At 44.6% G+C, this 25,431-nt stretch overlaps 1 protein-coding gene across 1 annotated transcript; it reads right to left on the bottom strand.

Moving 5' to 3' along the window:
• Positions 1 to 47: 47 nt before the first annotated feature.
• Positions 48 to 25,431, bottom strand: LOC129338975 (G protein-activated inward rectifier potassium channel 1-like). The gene is made up of 3 exons (XM_054993553.1): positions 24,781 to 25,431; positions 9,186 to 9,402; positions 48 to 652 (listed from the first exon to the last, which is right to left on the bottom strand). The coding sequence occupies exons 1-3, from the start codon at positions 25,429 to 25,431 to the stop codon at positions 48 to 50; spliced, it is 1,473 nt and encodes a 490-aa protein (XP_054849528.1).

Below are 25,431 nucleotides of genomic sequence, written 5' to 3'. Positions count from 1 at the left end.
GAAACTCAGGAGTTTGAAAGGCAGCCATGTTCATTTGTGGCTGATCTTTAGGTAAAGAGACTCGAGTTCATTTTCCGGAGTTTGGCAGGCAAATGATCATCTAGTCTTGTTCCCAAGGTGCGCATAACTTGGGGCTTTTGTTGAAGTTCAAGGTTGCCAGTGGACCGAGCCAAGAGCTCTGATTTAGTTTTGAAGGCTGCTGATTTAATCTTTTCCCCGCCATCCTCTATGCTGCAGACAGAACTTATCTGCTGGATCTTTAGAAGGTCACCAGTGCTGCATGCTTTCTCAACGTTGGTGGAACAAAGACTCAAGACTCCTCTCTGGAGATCCTCCTTCCCTGAACAAAGTCTTTGGAATTTGCTGGGAAGTCTGCTGCTCTTCTCTTCAAAAATATCCAAACAATCAAGTGAGGAGATTTTTTCTCGTCTACTTCGGTTGCTCCCCACAGGAGTGTTTAAAGGCGATGGAAGTGCGAAGTTTTCCTCCTGCTCCTTGACACTGTATGGAGGAGTAGGAACTTCAAAGGTAGCATGGAACTGAGAATAATCCACCCGGAAGAACCCATCTTCCAGAGACATCACCGGGAGGAACCGGTGGCCCCAGAGAACTTCATCTTCTGTGTAGGAGGTCCTGGCTTGGCACGTCATTCCTAAGAGAGAGGGGAAAAATTATGATAGAATCAAGACTGGACTTCAGATGGTGGTGCCAATGGTATATACCAGGGCTGCAACATTTGCAGTGAAATCCTAAGAAGAGTTACTCCAATTTAAGCCCACTGAAATCAACAGGCTTAGACTGGAGAAACTCTGCTTAGGATTTCATGTCCTGTCAGTTAATTGGTTGATACACTTAAGTAATCACTTTTGATTTTTCAAAGTCCCCCCCCCTCGCATTTAATCAGGTAGCAGAAACCTCACTCTGAGAATTACAGATATCCTTACAAAAAGTGTAGGCTGCACGTTCCATCTTAGACGAGGCATTCCGCCTTCTCTCTTAGATTAGAGAATGTCTGTTGCTGACACATTTGGCATCATCTAAAGACATGGCAAGTATGTTTTTTTCTTTAGAAGTGTTGTATTATTTGTATTAATGCAGATGTACTTGATTAGTCATGAAGAAACTGAGTACAGCCCTACTAAATAACCTCTCCTACCCTCCTGTGTTGGACAGCCCTCCGTCCTCATCCACCCTGCCTGGACCTCCACAAGATGTTCCTCATACCTGAAACTGTCCAGCCTGAGTAAACGCTCACCTTCCCAGGGCTTGGCTTACAGGGGTTCGAGAGGGTGCCTGGCCCCTCTGAGCAGGGATCTGCGTAGACCTGCATAGGATTGCTCTCTTGAGCTCTCAGTCAGCCTCAGGTCTTCTTCACGGAGAAAAAACACTCCAAGCACCTTGCTTGTTTGCATCATCCCCTGTGATCTGTCCATGGTTCTGATAGATTTGGGCTTCAGCATTGCTGATCCACCCTGCGGACCCTGGGGCAGAATGCTTTCACCAAAACACATTTGCAAGTTAGTTTTTGGAATTTCCAGCATCCATGCATCGATTCAAATGTTAATTCTTCCTGCTCTTGGAATTACAGTTAATGCTATTTTCTAGAGCAGGGAAAGCCACACCCAGCAGGAAGCCAATATACTATAATTTCCCATGGTAACACTGAGTGACTGAGGATCTGCGTTAAGAAATCCTTGTTTTCCTGAGCGGAAGAAAATGTTTGTCTCCTTGGTCATTTGAATGATAAATAGCCATATTTCTAGAAGTAAAAAAATATGATACATTGTTAAGACATTATGATGAACTTTGCACCAACCAGAGTTTGGAACAGAAACCACACTTCTGAGTTTCCTGGCAACGTATAAGTCAGAATGCTTCTCTGTTTTCATTTCTCACCTGTTCACCCAGTTATCACAGAGGAAGTGGGGATAGTTTTCAGTGCAGATAATAATGTCAAGCAATGGACTACAAATGCCCTAAAAACCATAGTTTCTGCTTCTGGTTGCCAATCATAAACCACAGTTATTCAGTTCAGACAGTATACCAAACCATGGTTTGCAAGTACTTCAAACCATAGTTTCTGATTCATAAACCCTAATGCAGATACCACATGAAACCATCGTGATTCTTTCTTAACCATGATCTAGTGTGATATCTGAATTGGGGTACTTTATATTAAATTTATTCAGTAATTAAATGCACATACACATATTAGGGGGAAATGATCCAACCCAGTGAATGTAACTTGTGTGCATGGACCTATTGAACTGAGTGGAAAATATATTAGCGTATTAGACAGGAAGACTAATTAAGCCATCCTAGCCAGAGTTACTCTGACTTAACCCACTGATTTCAGTAGACTTAGATTGGAATACTTTGTATAGGATTGCACTGCATATTTAGCACAGGCTGTATACATCTATAAAGTCCCTCATCCATATCTGAACACCAGTTTATGTACTTGACTCTATCCAATTATTGCAACAGTGTGCATGTAGCTCTCTGCAATTTTTCTAGACTGGAGAAGCAGGCATTCTAAGCATCTGCTGTGAAATTGACCAATGGCCTTTGTGACTAGGAAAAGAAAGTCCCTTCTGGGCTGTATGCACATTGTAGATTATTTTGGCTTTTTTAAAAGTAACATTAAAATTCAGTGACAAGTCAAGCAAGATTCTGCAATCTGTATGTATTTTGCAAATCATATCTGGATACTGTCTTGTTTTTCTGCATTTTTCTCAGCATAGCATAATTACTTTTGTTAGTCATGTTAGAACACTGACACTCAACTGTTGGAAATCTTATTCAGCCACCATCTCTGACTTCTGCAAGCATTGCCTAAGCAATTCTTCTTGGTCACAACTGCTAGAAACTTGCGCTTTGAAAAAAAAGCTCAGATTTTTATCTCAATATCCCATCTTGTGTTCCAGCAGAATTTCAATATACACACAGCACTGGAAAGAGGTGGGGATGGAGCTTCTAACATTTACTATGGCAAAATCACTTGCTTCCAGGAAGGGCTAGCTGTTTTCAGAAGCGGATGGCATATGGGGTAGAGTCCAGTGCTAAGTTTGCACAATTCAAACCTCAACCCTACTCCTTGTAGAGGTAATGAATGACTTGTTGCTCCATCTGGTGACAGTCAGTCTCCTAGCAATCTTTATTGACTTAACTAGATTTGCTTATGCAGGTTTCATTAACCCCTTCCTTACTGCCACATTCAGCTAGGAGATTCTGAACAATGCATGGATAAAGAGAATTGTTGACAAATGGACCCAAGGATCATCACAGTAAGAAATGGGTGGGGGCAATTTTTATTGGACATTCAAGGTTCAACTTGAGCCAGGGCTCCACTCAGGAATCTGTTTTTAATAGCAGGGAGGAACACAGGAAGCTGCCTTACACCAAATCAGACTGTGTTACATCTGCCTGAATATGGTCTACTCTCACTGGCAGCATCTCTCCAGGGTCTCAGGTATAGACAGGTCTGGAGATCCTTTAACTCAGTGAGGTGATGTCCACTTCCTTCTTCTACAAAGCATCTGATTTCCCTTCAAAAGAGCCAGTCCTGGCTTTCCTCAACCTAACTGGAACAAGAAGTGCTTTGGGAAATCCCTGGAAGCATCACCTTTGCGTCTTCAGAGGGCACCCATCAGCTTCCCTCATAAGACAATGCTTGGTTTGAAATCTCCCAATATTTTATGATTGGTGCCAGTTCCCATAGCAGCCATTTTGTGATTGATTCCTCCTATGGCAGCCATTTTGTGGTGCCAGCCACTACCTGTTTTCAACATTCCTAAAGTGTCCCTGAGGCTCAACAAGGCTGGGGAATCCTGAATTGTGTAACTGGAGACCTACGACTTTCTGTATCCAAAACATGTGCTCTAACACTGTACCACAACCACAACCCTTTCCTGAATCATCCTGGGATAACTGAAGCTCTCTCTTTGCATGGTCTCCACTGAAATATCAAAACTAGTATCCCTGATACCAAAAATCTGTGAGTTAGGGCACCAAGCAATCTTAAGCCACAACACTGTCTCCTTTTTGTGTATCTTTGAAATTTTAAACAGAATGCTATATTAAGTATATTTTCTGCCTGTTCTAAATTTGTAAGGATGCTTACATCGTGAGAGTAAAGAAACAGAATACTTCCTTATGTACAGTTGTAGTTTTTAACAGATGAAACCTTCGCCTTTCATCATGTTTTTTCCCCCCTCAGGATCTGGATAAAGATTACAGAGGTCTCTTTGTGCCATAAAAGCATACATTGTCTCTCACATTTGGATGTGGATAGTATTTATTATAAATTCACTAAACCTGAAGAACCAGCAAGGTGTATTGGCTAAAGTGTTAAAACATGTTCAAATCCCCACTCAGCCATGAATCTCATGAGACATGCTTGGGCTATTCCCTCCCTTTCAGCCAAGCCTTCCTTACAGATATGTTTTGAGGCTGAAATGGGGAAAAAAGAACTACATATAGTGCCCCAAACTCCTTGAAGGAAGTGTAGGAGCAAATGGAATATATGTCAGGTCTCTCACTTCTGTTTAAACATCAGTGGACCTAACAATATCAACCATGTTGCCATATTGCTCACTTATCTGCATGGCAACTACTGTCATTTAGCCATCATCTGCCAGCAGAACCCTTCAAAGGTAAAATAAATCCTCAGGAAAACAATAAGCATGTCCAATAAAATAACTTGCCAGCAAAACATTCTCGGGTAAAATAAATACCTTATGGTATGACAATAAGCTATCCAAGGACATAACAACAACAACATTTGATTTATATACCGCCCTTCAGTACAACTTCATGCCCACTCAGAGCGGTTTACAAAGTATGTTATTATCTCCACAACAATCACCCTGTGAGGTGGGTAGGGCTGAGAGAGCTCCTGGAAGCTGTGACTGACCCAAGGTCACCCAGCGGGCTTCAAGTGGAAGAGTAAGGAATCAAACCCGGTTCTCCAGATTAGAGTCCCACTGCTCTTAACTACACCACCAAACTGCCATCACTTGCCAAGCAAAAGCCATACATCCTTACGGTATGTTTGTAAGCATTTCCAGTAATGTCAAATAGCCATCATCACTTGTCTGAAAAACTTTCAAAGGGTAAAAACAAATTCTCAGATAAGAAAATAAGCATCTTCACTAACATCACTTGCCAGTAATACCTTAACAGGAAAAATAAGCCCTTAGAATATTCACTAAAATCATATAGCAATCACTTGCCAGCAAAATCTTTCAAAAGCTAATATGAGCCCTTATGTAAAATGCTACGCATGCCTACAAATGCTGTATAGACACTCCTTGCCAGCAAAATGCTTCAAAGGACAAAGTAAGCCCTTATATAAGGCAATAAATAGACACAAATTGGAGATCAAACATAGGAACATATGAGAAACCAGTGGGAGAGCATTTCAGCCTCCCAGGATTCTCCATGCCTAATCTTAGAAGGTATGGTTCTTAAAAACTGCAGTTGCCAAGTGCAGTTACAGTGAGAGACACTGTAGAACTTGAAAGCAGTTCCTGAGGTCCAGTTCTCAGGTTGCATTGGCTGCCTCAGATTAAGTCCTGGAGTAATTCAGGCAGTTCTTTGCTCCTCTGTCTTTTATAAGCACAGGGCTCTCTATGCATTTTCCACAACTGCAAATGACGGCTGCTTGGGTGTTGTAACTTAAAAAAAAATTCCACCTTATTTCCAGCATTGCATAAAGGTTTGTTAGTATGGCACCAGAGGGGGAAAGTCACATAATTAATCTTCCCATTAATCTCTCTCTGGCTGCAAAGCAAATCGGCCTTTGAGCTAAAACCACTGAGGAATGGGGATCCTCTACTCTTTCCACAATTAGGGTGACCTACTTGCTGGGGTTTCATCTGCTTGGGGGTTTAGGGCAGTGGGAGGGTGGAACACGTTGTCTGAAAAGTGGGGTATTGGCAGAGTTGTACTGTTTAGAAACTGTCAATCCGGACTGAGCTAGAAGTTGGTTTTGGCGAGTTAGAAGGTGGAGCTCAGAAGTTTGGGGCAGCTGAGGAGGCAGAGTATAGGAGATTCTGTCATTTCAGGGGTGAAGCCTATTAGTGGCGTCAAGTTGGGGTTTCCTGGAGAAATAACGTCCTGTCCCTTTAATAGAGGCTTAATCTGATCTTATTTACACCTCCATGCAGTGAAAACCTCCTGCTGCCTATTTCCATATATTCATTCTCTATGAAAGGGACAGAAATTTCCCCCCCAGGCCTGTTGGCAACTTCAAGGAATGGGATACTGCCCCTTTTATAGAGGGATAATAGGGTTTTATTTATACTATTTACCTCCATTCCATGAAAAGCTTAAATTGCCTACCTGTCCATTGTAAAACATTAAGCCTCTATTAAAGGAACAGGATATTTTTCTCCCTACAGAGGTGAGTGTGTGTGAGTGTGTGTATGGGGGGGTCTGGCAGATCTGGGTTGGAGGTGGGGGGTGCAACAGAGTTGTTTTTAAACACCCAGGTTCAAGCTACCTTGCTCATTCTACAAAATAGCCACTACCAAACCTGAGGCATAAATGCCAAATGGACAGCTAAAATACCCAGTAATTGGCAACTGTTAAACAGATTTCAGGCTTTTCCCACCAGCACAAAATCTGACCTGAATTCTAATTTTTTTAAAAAGTACGTTCTCATTTCTGTAGCAAAAACTAAGAAGATTTGTTGCTTGCTAACACTGGGCAAATAACAACACACTCTCTGTTCTTAGCAATAGGAGTAAGTCTAATTGACATGCAAGAGAAACTGTGAAGAACTCGCCTCTCTCTTGTACTGGCCTATGAGGGGGGGAGTTTTTCAATCAGACCCTATGTTGTTGTTTTTTTTAACTTGAGGAAGCTTAGTGCAGCTGCTGAGGCAATAATGCTACTCAGATGAATTGGGGCCAAAAGCAGTAAAAGGAGCAGCTAAAGAGAACTGGATAACTTGGGATTAGGCTGAGCAGGGCCTATTAAGGCCCCCCAACCAATGATCTAAATAGATTTCAGCTTGTAGCTTGCAAAATACAAGAGTGATCATAAAGAAAGTGTTCTTCTGAACATGTGCTGAATGCCTTGCCCTCAAAGCTGAATTACCACAGCCTTCTTCCAAACAACTGGGGCAGGGTATGCAGTTGCCAACTGCCTTGAGGGGGGAAAAGTTCCTTTAACGGAGGCTTATTGGGATGCTATTTACCTCTATGCCATGAAAAGCTTCAGTTACCCATTTCCACACATGAAGCCTCTCTTAACAGGACATTTTTTCTCCAGCCCTGCTGGCAACCCTAACTGAGCACAGGGTCTCTCTGGCAGGTGTAACCCTGGAGCCGCTTTCCAGATGGCTGATCTTGCAGGACTGAGAGCAAGCTATAGGTCTTTTTTCCAGACTAGGCTCCTTTCCCATGCTCCTTTTCTTCTTGGGTGTACCCCACAGACCTCTCACTGTTGTCCATCAGTTTCTGTCCTCAGGGAATGATTAGAGGAGACCAGGGTTTAAATCCCCAGGCAGACACAAAGCTTTCTGGGTGACCTGGGCTGGTTCCTCTCTCACACCTATTCTGGGAGACAGAAAGCTGGTATGGGAGGGGGGGCTGGAAAGTGAATTATGGGACACGTCCCTTCAGCTTCAAGCCCTGTGAGGGCTTGAAGTTAAAGTGTTTTCATTCATGAGCCTAACCCGCCCCACAGAGGTGTTCTGAAGACAAAATGGAGGAAAGGTGGCCCATGTAGGGCACACTTCTTTGGAAGAAGGGCAGGCTAAGAATGAAATAGACCATATTGGAAGACTCTTTAAAAAGAAAAGTACATCAAGCTAATGGAGAGTTGGGTGGAAGTGTTAAACACCCTTGAACATCCTGGCCTGCAAGAAACCTTGTGTGTGTGAGCAAAAAGAAAAAAAAAAGGACTAACCACTTAACTCACAGTCTTGGGGCTTCCTGGTTGAAATCTTCTGTACATCAAAAGCTTGTCTCCCAGCATCATTCACTTACTTCCACCAAGATAACTAAGGGGTTGGAGCACTTTTCTTATGAGGAAAGACTGAACAGTCTGGGACTTTTGGGTTTAGAAAAAACATGACTCCAGGGGAGACATGATACAAGTTTATAAAACTACATAAAAAGTGGAGGAAATGGATAAAGAGAATTCTCCTTAGGAAGAATTTCACACAGTGGCCAGCCTCTCCCATAACACTAGAACTCAGCCCTACTCCCAAGTAGTTAGATTGTTGATGGGCAATAGATTGAGGATGGACAAAAAGAAGTATTTCTTTGCCCAACAGGAAATTAAATTCTGGAATTCACTGCCAGTGGAAATGACCACTGAGTGAAACAGGATTCTAATCCAAACTAGATGGACCACTGTTCTGATCCAGCAGGGTTCCGCTTAAGTTCTTATGAAGATAACAAACTTCTGGAACTTTGTCTTGGGAGCATCAGAAGTCAAAAGTGGACTGTTTTGGCCATCTGGCTCTCTCTCACTAGCTGCTGAGCATATTTCAAAAAGCTCCTTGTTTGAACTACTCTTCCACAAGAGGCACAGGGACTACATCCTTGTGCCTCCACAAACTGAAGGACCCTCTTCCACATAGTGTTAAAGTGCTAGAAAAAAGGAAAGTGTGTGTGTGTGTGTGTGTGTGTCTGTGAGGTGTTTCCTGTTGAAGGGGGGTTGCCCGCTGCAGTTGTTGTTTGGGCACAATGATGCCTTTATTGGTTGTCCTCCTGACCTCCCTGACTAGTCCTTGTCCTGTGAGGTACATCCTATTGGGTATCGCCAATCCGAAGCACAGTTGCAGTTACTTTCCTGGTCAAGATCACCCTTCAAAAGCTGCTTTTCTCTCTGCAAGGGCAAGATATGTGGACTTTGTACTTTTACTTTCCTTGCAGGGAGAAAAGTAGCTTGGAAGGGAATCTGAGAAACTGGCTCATGGAAAGGTGATAAGCCATCAACACTGGAGATTTTAATTTGAATAAGGACTGTTTCCAGTACAAGTCGTGGCCCTTGAACATGTGAAATGGGGGTGAAGAAAACAATACTTCTGAAAATGGGAAGAGAGCATTTCCCTTGCCCCAGCTTGGCCTCAAACATCTGAGGCATGGCTTTCAAGAAAAATGGGGAACGGAACATCTTTCTCATGAGAAATACATTGCTGGAAAAGACATTGGATTCAAGACCTGTACCTGTAGTTTCGACAATCCCTTCGAGGATGACGACGATTTCAAACTGCTCACTTCTTAGTGATCTTTGCGAGAGGGCAAAGAAAGGACTCTTGTCATTGATCTCATGGCAGATGGTTAGAGGAGAAACGAGGAACAGTTGGTCTGCCCCGGTTCCGAATCCAACATCTAACTCACACTGGTCTAGTGGCAGGAATTCGCCTTCTGGTGTCTGTCGTGACTAAAGATAAATGGAGAGGAGAAAATCCCAGTGAGTTAAGATCTTGCAGTTGCAAAGGAATGGAAATGTGCCCTGCACTTCTGAAGAACTTGAAAGCTTGCACGTTGTTGTGTGGTATTTTGATTGGGGGCCTAATAAAAAGGTGATACCTGACTATATTGTTTTTGAGATTTTTATGTGAATCAATACAGCCGACTACAATATTTTTTCCTCCCCTTATTTAAAAGACAATTGGAGGTTGGAATGAATCATTCATGTGTAGTATCCCTTTATTCCTCTCTTTGTTGAAGCGCAGCTATATGGGAGAATGTACTGAACTGTTGCTCTCTAAAGTCTTTATGTTTCAGCACATTAATGGGTATGTGTACGTACATGCACACCGTTGCTCAGCTACGGTGAGTATAGCTGAATAGCATACATACTGACTGGAGGGAGGGGGAGAAGTGCTATTGAATTCACAGGAATTCCTTACTTCTGAATAAACATGCCACCAACATCCCTCTGGGCAATTTGCCAACATTAGGCAGCTACAATTTGATGGAGAAGGGCAGTTATTTCATAGAATCATAGGGTTGGAAGGGACCTCTAGGGTCATCTAGTCCAACCCCCTGCACAATGCAGGAAATTCACAACTACCCCCCCGACTGCCCCAGTGACCCCTGCTCCATGCTCATGCATGTAAATATTAGGGTAAATATTTCAGTGGGCCCCTTTCAATGATGTATGAGGCTCTTGAGAAAGGTGCTCTTTTTTTAAACACTAGGAGCGATCATGTGCCAGATGTGAATTCCAGTGTACACATGCAAGCTAAATGCTCCCCCCACTTCACATACATTCTCTCTTTCTCCACACAATCCCTCTCACCTGTCCCTGGGGGAAATGATTGAATGGAGAAACATGGGCATAGCCCACAGCAATTCTTTGAATTGGACTGGGGAAAAAAAGGTGTCGCTGCCACTGTAGAAATTGCTGCTGGATATATTTGTGGTAATTATCTGAAGAAATTAGCAAGGTGTCTGCAGTAGATACGAGCAGAACTGGTTTTATAGAATTAAGAAGAAAAGGCTAACGAAGGAGGAAGGACAGAACAATAGCTGGGATGAGAGACAGAGCTTTAGACATCTATCCAAACTGAAGCAAGAGGCATTTGCAGGAGTGAAAATCAGCTGGTCTGGGCATATCCGTACACTCTGGTCTGCTTCTGAATCTCTCTTCCACAAAAGCACCCACACGCCTGGATGACCTCTATTGAATCAGACATGTGTTCTCCTGCTTGGGTCACTGTTTGGCTATGTCATCTTTATTAACGAAGATGTCAATTCCGGTTCCTTTGCAAAATGATTGCGCGGGTTGTCTGCTAACCAAATGTGACGTTATGTGCTCCACTAGCCACAGGGCGATTTCGCTGACTTATTTATTTATTTGATGGGACTGGTTTCCCAGTGGCTGATGAGAGCAGCTAGGAATGATAGCTGAGGGCCTTTCAGAACAGTCCAAGACAACATGCCTCAGTGCAGCTTGACGGCCAGAGAAGCCCTCCTTTCTACAGGCTGTGGAAGGAAGGACAAGCTGAGTTCTTGGCCTGTTAATGAGACTTGGGAATGGGGAAGACACCAATTAAATTAATTTCTAGAAATAGACTCATGTCTTAATGCAACAATGCCACCATCTTGACACACTGATCCATGTGGTCAGTGTAAAGCTTCCCATTTATCCAACCTCCTGGTTAACACTCATGGAAACCAGAGTCACACAACAGGTGCTACTTGGTTATGAGATCATTTCTGCCTAGAGGCACAAAATGGAGTCAGGAACTTAGAAGCAAGAAGTGAGGGAACAGCTGGGGCACCAGTGCAGCTATGAAAATCTACCTATTACATTTTTTAACTCTCTCCTTTCTTATCCAGAGCACCAAGGTGGTGCGCCTGACTCTTCCTTCATTTAGTCTTTTCAATCCTGTGAAGAAAATGACTGAAGTCACCCTGGTGTGTGTGTGTGTGGGTGGAGGGGGGTTGAACACAGGCATCCTGGTTTTCCTCTCATACCTAATTGATAAGGGGGATAAGGTGAAGGCTACACAGTTTAGGATAGTTTGTGAAGGACAAGAGGGCCAAAACATTAAGGTCAAGCTATAGGGGAGGTAGAGCCCTGTACCATTTCCCCATGACATTTTCATCCTGTAAAAAAAACCTGCAGAGATTCATGTATCATTCCCCCCACCCCAGAGTGGTGAGGAATATGCTTGGTGCTGATTTTTGAATGGGAAAAACAGGTGGAGGGAAAGGGTTAAGATTGCACCTCTGTGCAGTTTTTTAAAAAGAAGAAAATGTGTGAAGTTGACTAGTTGCAATACAACATTATGCTGTCAGGGAAAGAAGTTGTGAGGAGAATTCTGCTGGCTTATAGGTTGTAGGTTAGCGGGAACTGAGTTCCATCTAGGCCTAGTTTGTTCTTCTCTCTCTGCTGGTCCTTAAAGAAGGTGAGGCTGGAGACATAGGCCAAAGAGCAAGAACTCTGGGGCCTGTGGCAGGCAGCCTGGCAGACCCACCTGCCCAGATAGGTTTGTGTTTTCCTTTACTTGTTTAAATGGCTTTGTTTGGAATTTTCTGTAAGCTGCTTTGGGGTCCCTTCAGGGAGACAAAAATGCTCCAATATACTTGTGTGAAGCTTGGCCCTGAGGAACTAAGAAACAGAGTCCCTTCAGAGAAGAGGTTGGGGCAAAGGAAATGTCAGAGAGACAGGAACCAGGAGAAGGAGCCATGGGGAGGGAAAGGAGTGTATAAGCAATGATGAAGGAAGCCGTGCAAGCAGCCTTTCAGATAAACAGCTAGTGCAGCCACTTTGGGGTGACTTGACATGCATCTGCACATTCTTGAAACATCACTAAAACCAAGAGTGAGATCACAGCTACCTTCCTTCAGGGAGGCCTCAGAGCTTGTGCGGAAGCCTGGATCTGCCCGAAAGTCACACCCTTGGTCCCAGCAGCCTTTACCCTGACAACTTATTTTGCACAATTCAATCTATTTCCAGGATCTTTGTTCTCAAATGGAAAAGCATTCAGACCTGAAGGAGCCAGGGAACAGATGCTATGGCATATTCTCCAGTGCTGCCTATTTAATAGGGTTTGGACTTTTACAATAAATGATGTCCCTTCGGATGGTCAAGCTTCACCACAAACAGCATGCATCAGCCGGGGAGGAAGTAGCCAAACTTGGAGAGGTGGGAAAAAAGAGGCAGAGGTTGTTTTCATACAGGGGTATGAAAATGTGCCCCCACCATGGCAGCAGCAGCTGGCTGGAAACAACAATACGACCTGTCCCCACTATTGCCAACTCACCACCCCCACTCCCTCTTTTATCCATAAGGTACATACAAAAACGCAGTGCATTGGTGATTTTGGAGCCTGCCTGGGGCATGGAAACCGCCCTTTCCCTGCTGAGCTGTACGGTAGCTGGGAAAGAAAAAAGTCCTCTAAAGGATTGAAAAAAAGGGGAGGAAGAAATGCAGAGTAGAGATGGGCACGAACCAGGAAAAAAAGAACCATGCGGTTCATGTTTCGTCACATTTCACGAACCACGAACTTTCATGAACCTGCCCCAGTTTGCGAACCGGTTTGTTTGGTCTGTCACTTCCAGGTCAGCAGAAGGTCACCTCCAGGTCAGCAGAAGGTCTGCAGAAAGCCAAATCCCCGTTGCCTAGGAAACTGATTAATTGGCACCAGGCTGTCTGCAGTGACGAACCAAAAAAACGAACTGCCCTAAAGTTCGTAGCGGTTCATCAGAAATGGACTCTGATGAACAGCCGGTTCGCAGACAATGATCCAGCCTGGTTCGTGATGAACTTTGGTTCGTATTTTGGTTCGTGCCCATCTCTAATGCAGAGCATTGTGCTGCCATTTTGAAGGCTGAGCTTAGGTCCAGTCTTTCCCACTAGCAGCGATGGGAGCAGACATTCTGCCTACCACCGTGCAGTTTCCCCTTTGAAACAGAAAATCCCCATGTGGAAACAGCCAAAACCACACAGGTGCAGCCCAGTCTTAAATATATTTCCTCAGACATGGCTGAGTTTTATGGGTCTTATGTCCCCTGTTAGCCTTCTGAAGGACTGTGACCAGCATCCACCTCATGGTCTCTGGGAGAGGAACAGAGGAGCTGCCTTGCTGGGCCTCAGCAGTAGTGACAACCTTAGCAAAGAAGCTGCTTTGGCCACAAGCTGCCCTCAAGATGACTAGTGGCTTCTTTGCAAAGATAGCTGCAACCTATAAAGATTGGATGTGTGTGTGTGTGTGTGTGTGTGTATGCGTGCGTGCGTGCGTGCGTGCGTGTGTGTGAGGAAGGCCAATGTGTATGTGGGTCTTCTTCCTCTCCCTCCTGGGACAGGATATTAAGCATTGTCATCTAAGGGAAGCTAGAATGGTGACCAGTCTAACTCATGTGGGAATGTGCCTCCATTGAACTCAATGGTATTTCTGAGTATCTCATCTAGGGTTGGTCTGCCAGCCAATCTTGCAGTGCATGTGGACGTGACAAAATCAGGGAGCAGGTGAGACCAGAGGTGAGAGAGAGGCATGCCAGAGGATGCGTTGAGATCTCTGTGTGTGACATGTGGGGGCGGGGGGGGGGGGAGGCAGAGAAAGAGAGAGATTCTTCCACAGTCTGTTTATAGCCTGGGACAGGGGAGGGTTCTATACATGAAAATTTGTCAGCCCAAATCACTGCTTGCATACATCTTGTTATTTTATTTATTGTACTGGCTTTCTGCACATGCTTTCACTAGCGAAGTTAAGAAAGAATGCTTTTGCATCTCAATCTTTTTGAGCTCACACATATAACAGCACATAACAGCTCTTTCTAGTTCAAAAGCAATGGGAGGGGGAAGGCTCTTTAATTCAAGTAATCTCCCGGCTGCATTAACAATTTTCTTATTTCTGTGAAATCCAGAGAGGAGCCTTCTGCACAAATATCGTTAACTGGTTGTAAAGCACGAGTTGTGCATGGGGTGGGGGGGAACTTCCTTGGATCCAGCTGCAGAAACTGCATGGGCCTAGCCCCCTATTAAGAAAGCAGCTGCAGCTGTTTCAAGAAGTGCTAAATCAACCCCCTACCTTCTCCCCAAACAGCTGATTGGTGCTATCACTATCTAACCTGGGAATATAGATTAATGCCTATAAATCATTTTTGCTGTATTAAAATGTAGCATCCAGGCTATTCTTGTGAAGCATGGACTTCTCCTGGACTATAAAATAGTGTTCCTTAGGTTGGAGATGAAGACCAAGGGATTCTACCAAAGGTTATTTATTTATTTATTTATGTATTTATTTAATCATATTTATATTCCGCCCTCCCTGCAAGCAGGCTCAGGGCAGATAACAGCATTAAAAACATTTAAAACATTTCATTAACCATTATCATAAAACATTAAAAGCATTATATAAAGATATTAAAAATAGCAGCACTCTTTTTTTTTTTTAGTGGCTTAGATTGCCACTGTAACTAGTGGTTACATGAAAGACTAGTTTTTAAGGGGCAGGGGGTTGAAGGAAGATGAAAAGGAGACACACCAAGTAACTGTTCATGGTGGGAAGCATAAGGGTCAGGCACAGAAGAGAGACAGGAAATTCACTTACATGCACCTTTTGTGAAAACGGTCTCTATTGCTAATTCAAAGCATCATGGGAGCAGCAGAATTTTCTGAGCGCTCTGCTAGAGTGGCACATGAACAGCACCTAAAGTACAAGCTAGGAAGGGTGCATGGGATACCCACATTATGTCACAAGTTGTGTACCAGTTTTTTAGATAATACTATGCATCAGTTTTCTGTCTTATGCATTTGATAGGCCAGATGTGTGAATCAAAAAATGATAGAGACTGTAGGCTATACTACTGTACACTGTCTGTTGTTGTAACTATGCTCTTATTGGATAGTTTCTCCATGTTGTTTAATACGTTATGTCAATTTGCTTATTTTTTTCCAGCATTATTTCTGCTCGGTATCAGATTTTTGCTTGTTTTCAAATTTCTATTGTATTGTTCATTGAATTATTGTTATTGATTATTGAATGTCCCAGCTGGTGATCGTATTGACTTCCACTGTGTAATCCACCTTGAGTCTCAGTGAGAAAGGCAGGTTATAAATAATGTAAATAAATAAATAAAAATATAAATCTGCATTGGGAATGTGATGCGCATGCAGGTGCCACCAAATACAGACTCCACACTGAAGTGAGTGACTCATACAGAAGCAAGGTCAATATCCAGGGCTTTTTTTCTGGGAAAAGAGGTAGTGGAACTCAATGGGTTGCCCTCGGCGAAAATGGTCACATGGCTGGTGGCAGCGCCCCCTGATCTCCAGACAGAGGGGAGTTGAGATTGCCCTCTGAGGGCAATCTCAACTCCCCTCTGTCTGGAGATCAGGGGGCGCTGCCACCAGCCATGTGACCATTTTCAAGAGGTTCCGGAACTCCGTTCCACTGCGTTCGTGCTGAAAAAAAGCCCTATCAATATCTGTACGCGTTACAAGCAGGGCCTTTTTTGTGATGGTTCTCCTCAGTACTGAGTACCAGCCCCTCTTCCTTATGTGCTGCCCACCCCACTCAGCCAGAATACCAGCGGACCCTCAAGAATAGCTTAAAGGGGATCTGCAGAGCGAGGGTGGAATGGCTAGAGATTGGTGCAACCTTATATATGAAGACTTGTACTTTTTAAAAACAAAAACCACTGATTACAAGTGTGTTGATAATATGCTAAATTCTGGAGCAGTCACCTGGGGACTTGAATATTATATACAGGTAGGAGGCGGAAATGACATTTCAGAATAAGGTTGCCAGCCTCCAGGTGGTGGCTGGTGATCTCCCGGAATTACAACCGATCTCCAGCTGACAGAGATCTATTCCTGGAGAAAATGGCTGCTTTGGAGGGTAGACTCTATGGCATTATACCATTCGGAGGCCCCTCCCCCAAAACCCCGCCTTCTCCAGGCTCCACCCCCAAAATCTCCAGGAATTTCCCAACCTGGACCTGGCAACCCTATTTCAGAAGCTTCTCTGTGCTAAGAACTTCCTACAGACAACCAGCGGAGTAGCTAAAGGTGCCAGCTCTGGGTTGGGAAATATCTGGAGATATCTACCAGCCAAGACAGCCAGAGGAAGAAATCTCTGTTACCAGAAGAGAAGTCGTAATTCCGGGAGATCTCCAGGCACCACCTGGAAGTTGGAAACCAGCCCTGATGAGATAGATTGCCCTGCTTGCAGGGAGCCGTTCGCTCAAGGAGAAGTGTTCCAGAGGGGTATCCCCCGCCTATACTCTGCAATGGTATTGTCTCTTCATCCCCTTGCGTGCCCCAGCAGCAAAAAATTAAAAGGGGGGGGGGGCTCAGCCTTGAGCAAAGTTACTGGGGAAAAAACCTATTCCTGGCAAAAGAGCAAAGATGCGTGGCGAGCACGAGGGGTCCTGGAAGGGGAGGAAAGCAGGCAGAGCCCGGCGGCGCGATAAGCCTTATCTCCCTGCATAGCTCAGCAGGGAAAAGCGGCGGAGGCTTCAGCTTTCCTAATCAGGTGCGGGGGAGAAGCAGCGAGGCGGTGTCGGCTAGCAACTGGAGGGGCGGGGGGAGGAGGCCCGGACGCGGGTGCGCGCGCCCAGCAACTTGTCCTCATGTGGACGCGAGGAAGGAGGGCGGCCTGGAGGGAAAGCCGGGCTCCTCCGCATGGGGTGCCAACCTCCGTTCCATAGACAGCACGACCGCCAAGCAGACTGGCCCATTGAGCATAGCGCTAACCATTGCCCAAGCTGGTCCCCGACTGGGAAAAAGAAAAGCCTTGGGGACGGGATGCGGGGGAACATCCCCTCCACCCCAAGTTTTCTCAGGCCTACACGCTGCTAGCAAGGGCAGTCTCCCTGTCTGAACAAAAAACGGGAGTTTCTCTCATAGAATTCCCAGTGATGTGGCTGGTTTAGATCTAAATGAAATGCACACATATGAACGTTGCGCCAAACAGGAAATACATGTCTTGCTATTTCTCCAGCGTGTTTTTACCCCACTATCCCTTGCTGAGACCAACGTATCTTCACAACAATCTTGTGAGGCAGGTTAGGCTGTGAGTGACTTGGCCACAAGTTTCCCAGGCAAGTGTGGGCATTTGAACCCAGGTCTCCCAGATTCCAGTCTGACACTCCAAACACTCGCTACACCTGCTCTCTAGGTAGGGCTGTCCCATTTCCAAATACAGCTTCCAGTGAACAGAAAACAATTGTGACCAAAGAAACTTATGAAACCCTCTTGCCAAGACCAACTATTTTTGCACCTCTGAACTGTTAGCACTGGAAACCTAAAACTCTGATAATAACTTCAGAGATGGTTCTTTTTAACTTCACCCACTTTTTATTGATCACTTTGTTTCTGGTCCGTCTTTTTCAAAATGACTCAAGGCAGGTTACAAAAATTAAAATTCAGCAATATGTACATATATGCCATTATGGGGACTCCTGCAAAGGGCTTTCTAGGTAATTGAAGCTGAGGCAGTTTGCTATTGCCTTCCTCTGCAGAGTCTTCCTTAGTGGTCTCCTATCCAAGCACTGACCCTGCTTCGTTTCCAAGATCTGATAAAGTCCTGCTTTACCATGCCACCTTTCCTCTCCCAAACCAACAATAAATAGAATTTTAAAATTAATGGATTTACAGTGAATATTAAAAAGACCTTTCAAAAGCCCTCATTAAAAATCCCACTTCGCAGCTTCTGTGGAATGAAATGAGTGCAGGAGGCCTTCCAGACTTAGTCAGATCGATTATTCTGCCAGGTAGGGACCACTACAGAGAATGCTCAGTTATGGGCAGCTATTGACCTTACCCATTTATAAGGAGCATCCTCCTTAACGTAAAAAGTTCTTTACAATGCCAGTTTAAGGACCCTGCCATGCTCACAGTCTTGAACAGCTAATTGGACAGATTTTACAAGATCACTCAAAAATCCCCAAGTGGGCAATAGGGGTGGGGCTTTGGAGCCCTTTCACTTTGGGGGCTGTCACTTTTTTTAAAAAAAATCCTCTGTGTTCTAAAAAGAAGCCCTTGTGGAAATGCCACATCAAAAAGCCTAATTTTTAAAAAAACAGGTGAGGCACCTCAGTGCTCCTAATGGGTTTGTGTACTTGGGTCCATCCTGGGTATGATCCAGCTACACCAAACACATTACAGGGCAATATCAGTGCTTTGGGGATGTCACATCCACAAGTACTGGGAGTGCTGTAACTGCGTAATGGGAGTATGTGCTACCCACGATCCTCCCGGTGCTCAGGGTTGCCATACTGTGTAAACAGGGCAACCTGTGTATTTGCCACATGCCTTCATACGTCGCAAAGCTTTGCATGCATGATAACACAACATGGCCACTTCTTGTATTGGAAGGACTGCAGGCAGCGCAAGCACCTCTGTTACATTCGGTCGGCGGGCTCTTGCTCTGCATGGATGTAATGTCTGAAAAGATCTTATGGTTTGCTAATATAACTGGCATTGAAAAAACATTGTGTGTAACTCAGCACACAGCAGATTATTGCAGAGTAAATTACAACAGAGAAATGTATTATGGGGATGCTGTTGATGCTGTTATTCTTAGTCTGAGAATAAGGCTGATGGCAGTTAACTACGTATGGGGATGACCCAAGGGGGATGTCTTTTCCCCCTGGCCTAATTCAGTATTGCTTACTCTCTAATCTCAGATTGTTTTGTTTAAATCCCAGTTTAGGGCAGGATGGCTCCCCCCTCACATTTCAGCTTTATGACAATCCTGTGAGGTAGGTTACAGTGTGTGAGACAGAGTATGAGTGGCCTAGGGATACCCTGTGAACTTTACTGCTGAGTAAGGATTCGAACACAAGTCTGACATTCCGACTCCTGTACAACACGGCTGCTCACAGGGGCAGGCCGGTTACTTGCAAGGGGGTGGGGCACAGGAGTCTCACATACGCCCTCTTCTTTTATCATTATCCCCCTGCTGATGTTCCTTGAATGAGGCCAAAATCACACCTCCCTTGGAAAGCACAGGAAGGTCAGCGCTGCGATTGTAAATTAGCCTTGCTGTTTGGTCAGCAAGTGCATTTAAAACAGAAACAAGTGTATTTAAAATTAAATGTCTGCTTTTTAAAATATCTGCATGCAAACAGTCGAAGGGGAGCTGTACGGCACTTTAAGTGACAAGGGTGTGAATGTGATCTGAGCTCTGGCAGGTGAATGGGGCTGTGGACACCTTCTTACCACCCTAACCCAATGCAAACATCATTGACTTGCCCAGCATGGTGGTCTCTAAGGTGACCCTGGAATTTTATGTGCTCTCCCCCCTTTTCAGCGGCTCTGAAGCTGAACTTCAGTAACTTCAGGCCCTCCTGATTTCTGAAATGACACAGAAGACAGGGCACAGATTGTCAAGTTTTCTATGCTGATGTAAAAGCTAGAAACCTGACTTTAAAAAAAAAACAGAAAAGGTTGCCAAATCCAGGCTGCAGCAAACTGCAGCAGTTCTGTCACTGTGTGCAAATGCACCCAGCCTGGTTTATGACCTTCAAGAAAGCCCTGCGAAGGTACCCAGGCGATGGCAGTGGCCCCCATGTGCCCTTCGGCTGGTGTGATCTGACAAAAGTCAGAGCTCAACGGTCCTGCCAGGGATTGCCTTTGATAGTCAAAGCACTCGGGTTGGATCTGGGCCCATGTCAGAGAACGGCTTGTTCTGCGGATACAGGAACTTGCGAAGACACAGCAGAGAGAGGCAACGACAGCTTGCGGCGCTTCCTACTCTGTGGCTGGGCTACAGCAGGGGAGAGTTCTTGCCAAAAGGAATAAGGACTGGTTGGCCACCAATTCGCCCAAATGCACCCCCCCCCCCAAATAAAGGACCAAGAGCAGATCACCATGGTGTAGCGGTTAAGAATGTCAGACAAGGGTTTGAGAGACCCAGGTTCAAATCCCCACTCTTCCATGGAAGCTGTTTGGGTGACCTCATGGGTCTGTTGCTCTCTCTCTCTGCCTAAGGTACCTCACAGGGTTGTTGTTGTGAGGATAAAATGGAGGAGGATGTCATAAGCTGCTTTGGATCCCCTTTGGGTACAAAAATAGGGAATAAATACCTTAATCAAGCAAACCAGCTTTGGATTTCATAGAACTAAATAAGTGCTGCAGAATAGCTCAGGAGGAAGAGCAAGAGACCCTGTAGATCGTTATTTTTGTCAAGTCCGATGATTTGCTCAGTGACTTTCTTGAGAAGGGACATTGCAATGAACAAGATCAATTATTTTGGGAGGGTCCCCTTAGAGTACTTTTCATGTTCTGAACAGAAGGATCTGCAACAGCAGCCTTTTAATATAGCCTTTTCAAAACTGGGGAGGTTGGGGGGGGGAGTGAATTTCAATCTTCCGTGCATCCATCCGACTTGCTTTGAACAGACGTACAGTACAGGAGGGACTTCAGTCTTGATGGGTCTGTCACAGAGTTTAATAAACGGAAAAAATAGCTCCTATAAAATTTAAGAATTTTATAATGAGTGACTGTGAACGGAACCTGCTGGTATACGTGCTGTTTTGGAAACAATATGCAATGAATTCCTCCCGTTAATATCCTGGCTTTCCTCCAAGGAGCCTGGGTGGCACACACGAAGGGGGTTATCTGATATTTTTACTTACAACCACCTATGAGGTACAGTAGGCTGAGAGTGAGAAAGAGTGCTCATGTGATCCAAAGTCGCCCCAGTGAGCTTCATAGTGGCAAGAGGCGATTCGAACCAAACACGGCTTCTACACAGCAACTATTTATTCTCTGTGGAGCTCTCATTGCCACAGCAAATACCTCTGGAACAGAAAACATCCACGTGGTGGTTCTTCTCTGTACTTTGCTTTACTCAACCTCCCATGTGGCTGCCATCTCCCCTGCCCCGCTAGAGAGCTGCTATAGGCTTTTATTTTTTAAAAAATCAATGATGCAGTAGTGCTATAAATCTACAGCAATTACCTTTTTTTAAAAACGAGACAAGTCCTCTGGTGCTTTGCAAAGGTGAGGAATGGCAGTCCCAGAGGTGGGAGGGAGCTGAGGTCAAGAAAATGGCAGCAATGTGGGCTGGACCTGTAAAAATATGCACTCTCCCATTTACGTGCAAATGTGCTTTGGTTGCAGTCTTTCCTAAAAGATCGTATCAAACCAGGTTTGGGAAAGATGGGAGCAAAACCTGGAGTAGGAGATGTCGTCACATGGGTGCTAACCCCCTTCCAGTTTGAGAGCCAAACAAACCAAACCTTTGTGGATGCAACCATGGTCTCTCCAATCCAAGCCCATGCTCTAACCACTACAGTCTCTTTGTTGAGGGTGTTAGGAGGCCAACAACAGTGTGTGAGGGCCAAATTCATAGGAAAGCAGGTCAAAACAGAAAGCTCTCCAAATTCTATAAGATTATGTGTAATACAGAGAATTTTGCACATCTGTTAGAATACCAGTCACATTGCAAAGGAGGAGCAGTCTTCTCTATAGAAAGAATCCTACTGCAATGTTATTTCTTGAGGCTAAAGAAGATTGCAGGATCGGGATAAAAAACTAACATGGAATGGCTGTGGAAGAATGGGAATTAATACATGTGTGGTGGAGATGTCCATGATCCAGAATTTCTAGGACATATTTGTGTCATAGATTACCATCTCAGATAATTCAGAGGCTCTGTTATATTCATTTATGTAAAGGTAAAGGTACTGGGATTAATTCAGTATTTATTGGTTGCAACTAAAATATGACTGGCAGGAAAGATTCCAGAATCTTCAAGGTGCAAAATTCCTTAGAATTGGAGGTATTGGAAGAGATCACATGTTATATTAAATAGCCCGATTTTTACTGATATGTTCATTTAAAATGTCAAAGCCTGATTTTTCAGAAAGAAGAGACTTGCTTTTATACAAGCTCTTGTGACTGTAGAAAAACTTTTTGGATTATTTTGAGAACAAGACAATTTCAGTATTAATACAGTGACAATCAGCAGTATGTCCTTTCTCTCTGAAACAGCATGATATACATAAACTGCTTCGAAAATGGACCTTGATTTCCTGTTTGTTCTTCAAAAAGTTGGAAAAGAGATAGAGGGTAAGAGCATGAGAACTCTTCTGCTGCATCACAGGCCCCCAGCCAGGGACTGTTGTCTGCCCCCGGGAAGCTTACAAGCAGGGCAGAATCAATTGCCTGTCATTGGACTGCAGGATCCGGTAATCAGACGCATCCTGCCTGTGAATGTGGAAGTCTCATACCTAACTAGTAAAGCTTAAGGGTAGACCTTTATGAATTTATCCAGACCTTTTAAGAACCAGGGGCCATTGCAGCATCCATCCGTGTCAGAGAATTTTATGAATGAATTACAGTTCCCATGAAGCAGGGGAAAACTGGATAATGTGATGGATCTTGCTTTTCAAGCTTCCCACAGTTCTGCAAGAGCAATCCTAATCTGGTCTACTTGGAAATAAATCCCATTTGATTCAGTGAGGCTTACTTCCAGTAAAGTGTTCCTAGGACTGCAGCCCATGTTGTCTCTTCATATCCTTCATTATGGGTTTAACTTCAGACATGACACGCTCTGCCCAGCCCTGGAGGAATCTGTTTTTCATGACAGGGCTGAACCCTCCATATAAAAGAACAGCAAAGAACAGGATGCTTCTAAGCACATGCTTCCACTACCAACTAAGACCAATACCTGAGACTGGAAGAAGCAGCTTCAAATAGCTTTGAAAATTACCACTTCCAAATGCTTCAGCTTTTGTGGTCCCCCCCCCCCCCCCGGCTGGCTGTTAACTTGACTATTGTTTGTTCCTGCTACTTTGCAGTGATTGGATCCAGAGGGAACTGCTGTGTACAGCTGTGGGTAAATTTTTTTCCAGCTGAACAGATGGTCAGCAATGTCAGCCCTGAGAGTAGAAACCATCAGTCGAGGAGGAGGAGGAAGGCCTGAGAATCAGGTGGAAGTGAAAGTCAATAGTACCGACTAACAGAAAGCTTTGGTGCAGGATGTGTGTGGTATGGGCACACGTGTAGCCAAACTTCCTTGCTTTGGTAGGGCTTCAAAGAAATGACTGGAAAAATCACTGATTTTTCTCAGAACTGACAAAAACATCTACAAACTTCTTGTGAAGCCCAACTGTCTACATGTATTTGAAATAAATGGGAGTCTTGTGGCTCCTTAAAGAGTAACATTTTTATTGCATCTGCAATGAACCGCTCATTGCATCAGACAACGTGGGGCTGTAGTCCATGGCAGCTTCTGCTGAATTTTTTTGTTAATCTTGAATGTCCCACAAGATGCCAGTTTAATTTGCTGCAACAAACCAATGTGGCTACCACAGTGGAATTATTCCATGTATTCCATGTATCTAACTTGCACAGGAACTGTTACTGTGAAGTTCATAAGGTCTTACCAATTTGTAATAAACATCACCCTGAAGCTAGTCCTGCCCTCTTTTAGGCACCCGGCCGTGCTTGTGGTCATAGTAACTACAGGCAGAAATCAGAAGGATTGAGGGCAAACTACATGAGTTATCAGGTTGGCGATCTGCAACTGGATCTTGCCAGTATTTTTTAAAAAAATAGATTCAGGGCCACCACATTTAGGGAAAATGGTTGTGATGGGAAGGTGCTCTGCATAAGCCCAAAGCTGCACATTCTTCATCAGATTAAGCCAGGCGCATGAGCGCAAACAAGCATAAATGAATGTGAGTAGGTGGGTAAGGAAAGATTATAAAATTCTAATTCATATGTGCTTGTAAATATTCTAGTTTATATTGTCTTCCTTTTTTCTTCAAATACTGCTGTATTTAGGCATGGGGTGGGGGAGGTACTGAATTTAATGAACTGATCCTTAAGCAAGGTGATAGACAACTTGATCCTGAACATGTTTACATGGAAGTAATTCTCAATGAAATTCAACAGAGGTGGCTCTCAAATAAATGTGGATGGGATTGTCTACTTACTTTTAAAAAAATCAAATATCCAAAGTAGAGACTGGAAATTTATGCACGTGTCTGGTGAATTTCAAATGCAGTGGGACACAAGCTCCCAATCCAACCATGCCATCCACTTTGGAATCTCTGCTCAGCCTGGTGCCTGCTCATAAGTATCAATTATATAGCAGTCTTCATTTGCGGCGTGCTCTGTAATTCTTATGACACTTGCCCTCACAATAACCCCATGGTGATGTTCTTAAATATCCCATTTAATAGAAAGGGGAATTGAGACCAGCAGGCCTCAGATGCAGGCCCAAGGCAAAGACAGAGCAGGAACCAAGGCTAACCACTTCCAATTCCCTGGCCACGGGGATGCGATGCTGCAGCAAAACGCTATCACTGTGAGCAGGAGGTGGCCCTTCCCAGACTCACTCACCTTGATGAGTTTACATCGGATCTGAGCTGAGACCATGTGGCTGTTCCGCAAGTTGCCCACCCGGAACATGAGGCAGAGCTTTCCGTCCCTCTGTGAGATGACGGCTGCCCGGCTAAACATGAGGGTCTCGGCACGTTTCTTCGGTTGGGACATCTTGATGAACATGCATCCGATAAGAAAAGCATCCACCACCGACCCCAGCAATGACTGGAAGAGGAACAGAACAATGCCCTCTGGGCAGCGCTCAGTGATGTACCGGTGCCCGTAACCGATGGTGGCCTCTGTCTCAATGAAGAAAAGGAACGCTGATGGGAAGTTGTAGACATTGGCGACACATGGGCTGTGTCCAGGATCTGGGCCACGGTGCATTTCCAGGTCACCACGCAGGTAAGCGATCCCCCACCACATTGAGGCCATGATCAGCCAAGCCACGGTGTATGTCAACAAGAAGATGAGCAGGTTCCAGCGCCACTTGAGGTCCACCAACGTGGTGAAAAGGTCGGAGATGTAGCGGCTGTTCTCGCTCCCCAGGTTGCCATGTTGCACATTGCAGCGCCCGTTCTTGTCCACAAAGCGCTGCCGCTTCCGACGGGTTGAGGCACCCACCACTGCCTGGTAGTCATCGCCAAATTTCCTTCGCACCACAGACAT

Source organism: Eublepharis macularius, chromosome 12 (genome assembly GCF_028583425.1).
Source record: "Eublepharis macularius isolate TG4126 chromosome 12, MPM_Emac_v1.0, whole genome shotgun sequence".
Classification (NCBI taxonomy): domain Eukaryota; kingdom Metazoa; phylum Chordata; class Lepidosauria; order Squamata; family Eublepharidae; genus Eublepharis; species Eublepharis macularius.
This window is presented reverse-complemented; position numbering and strand designations above follow the sequence as displayed.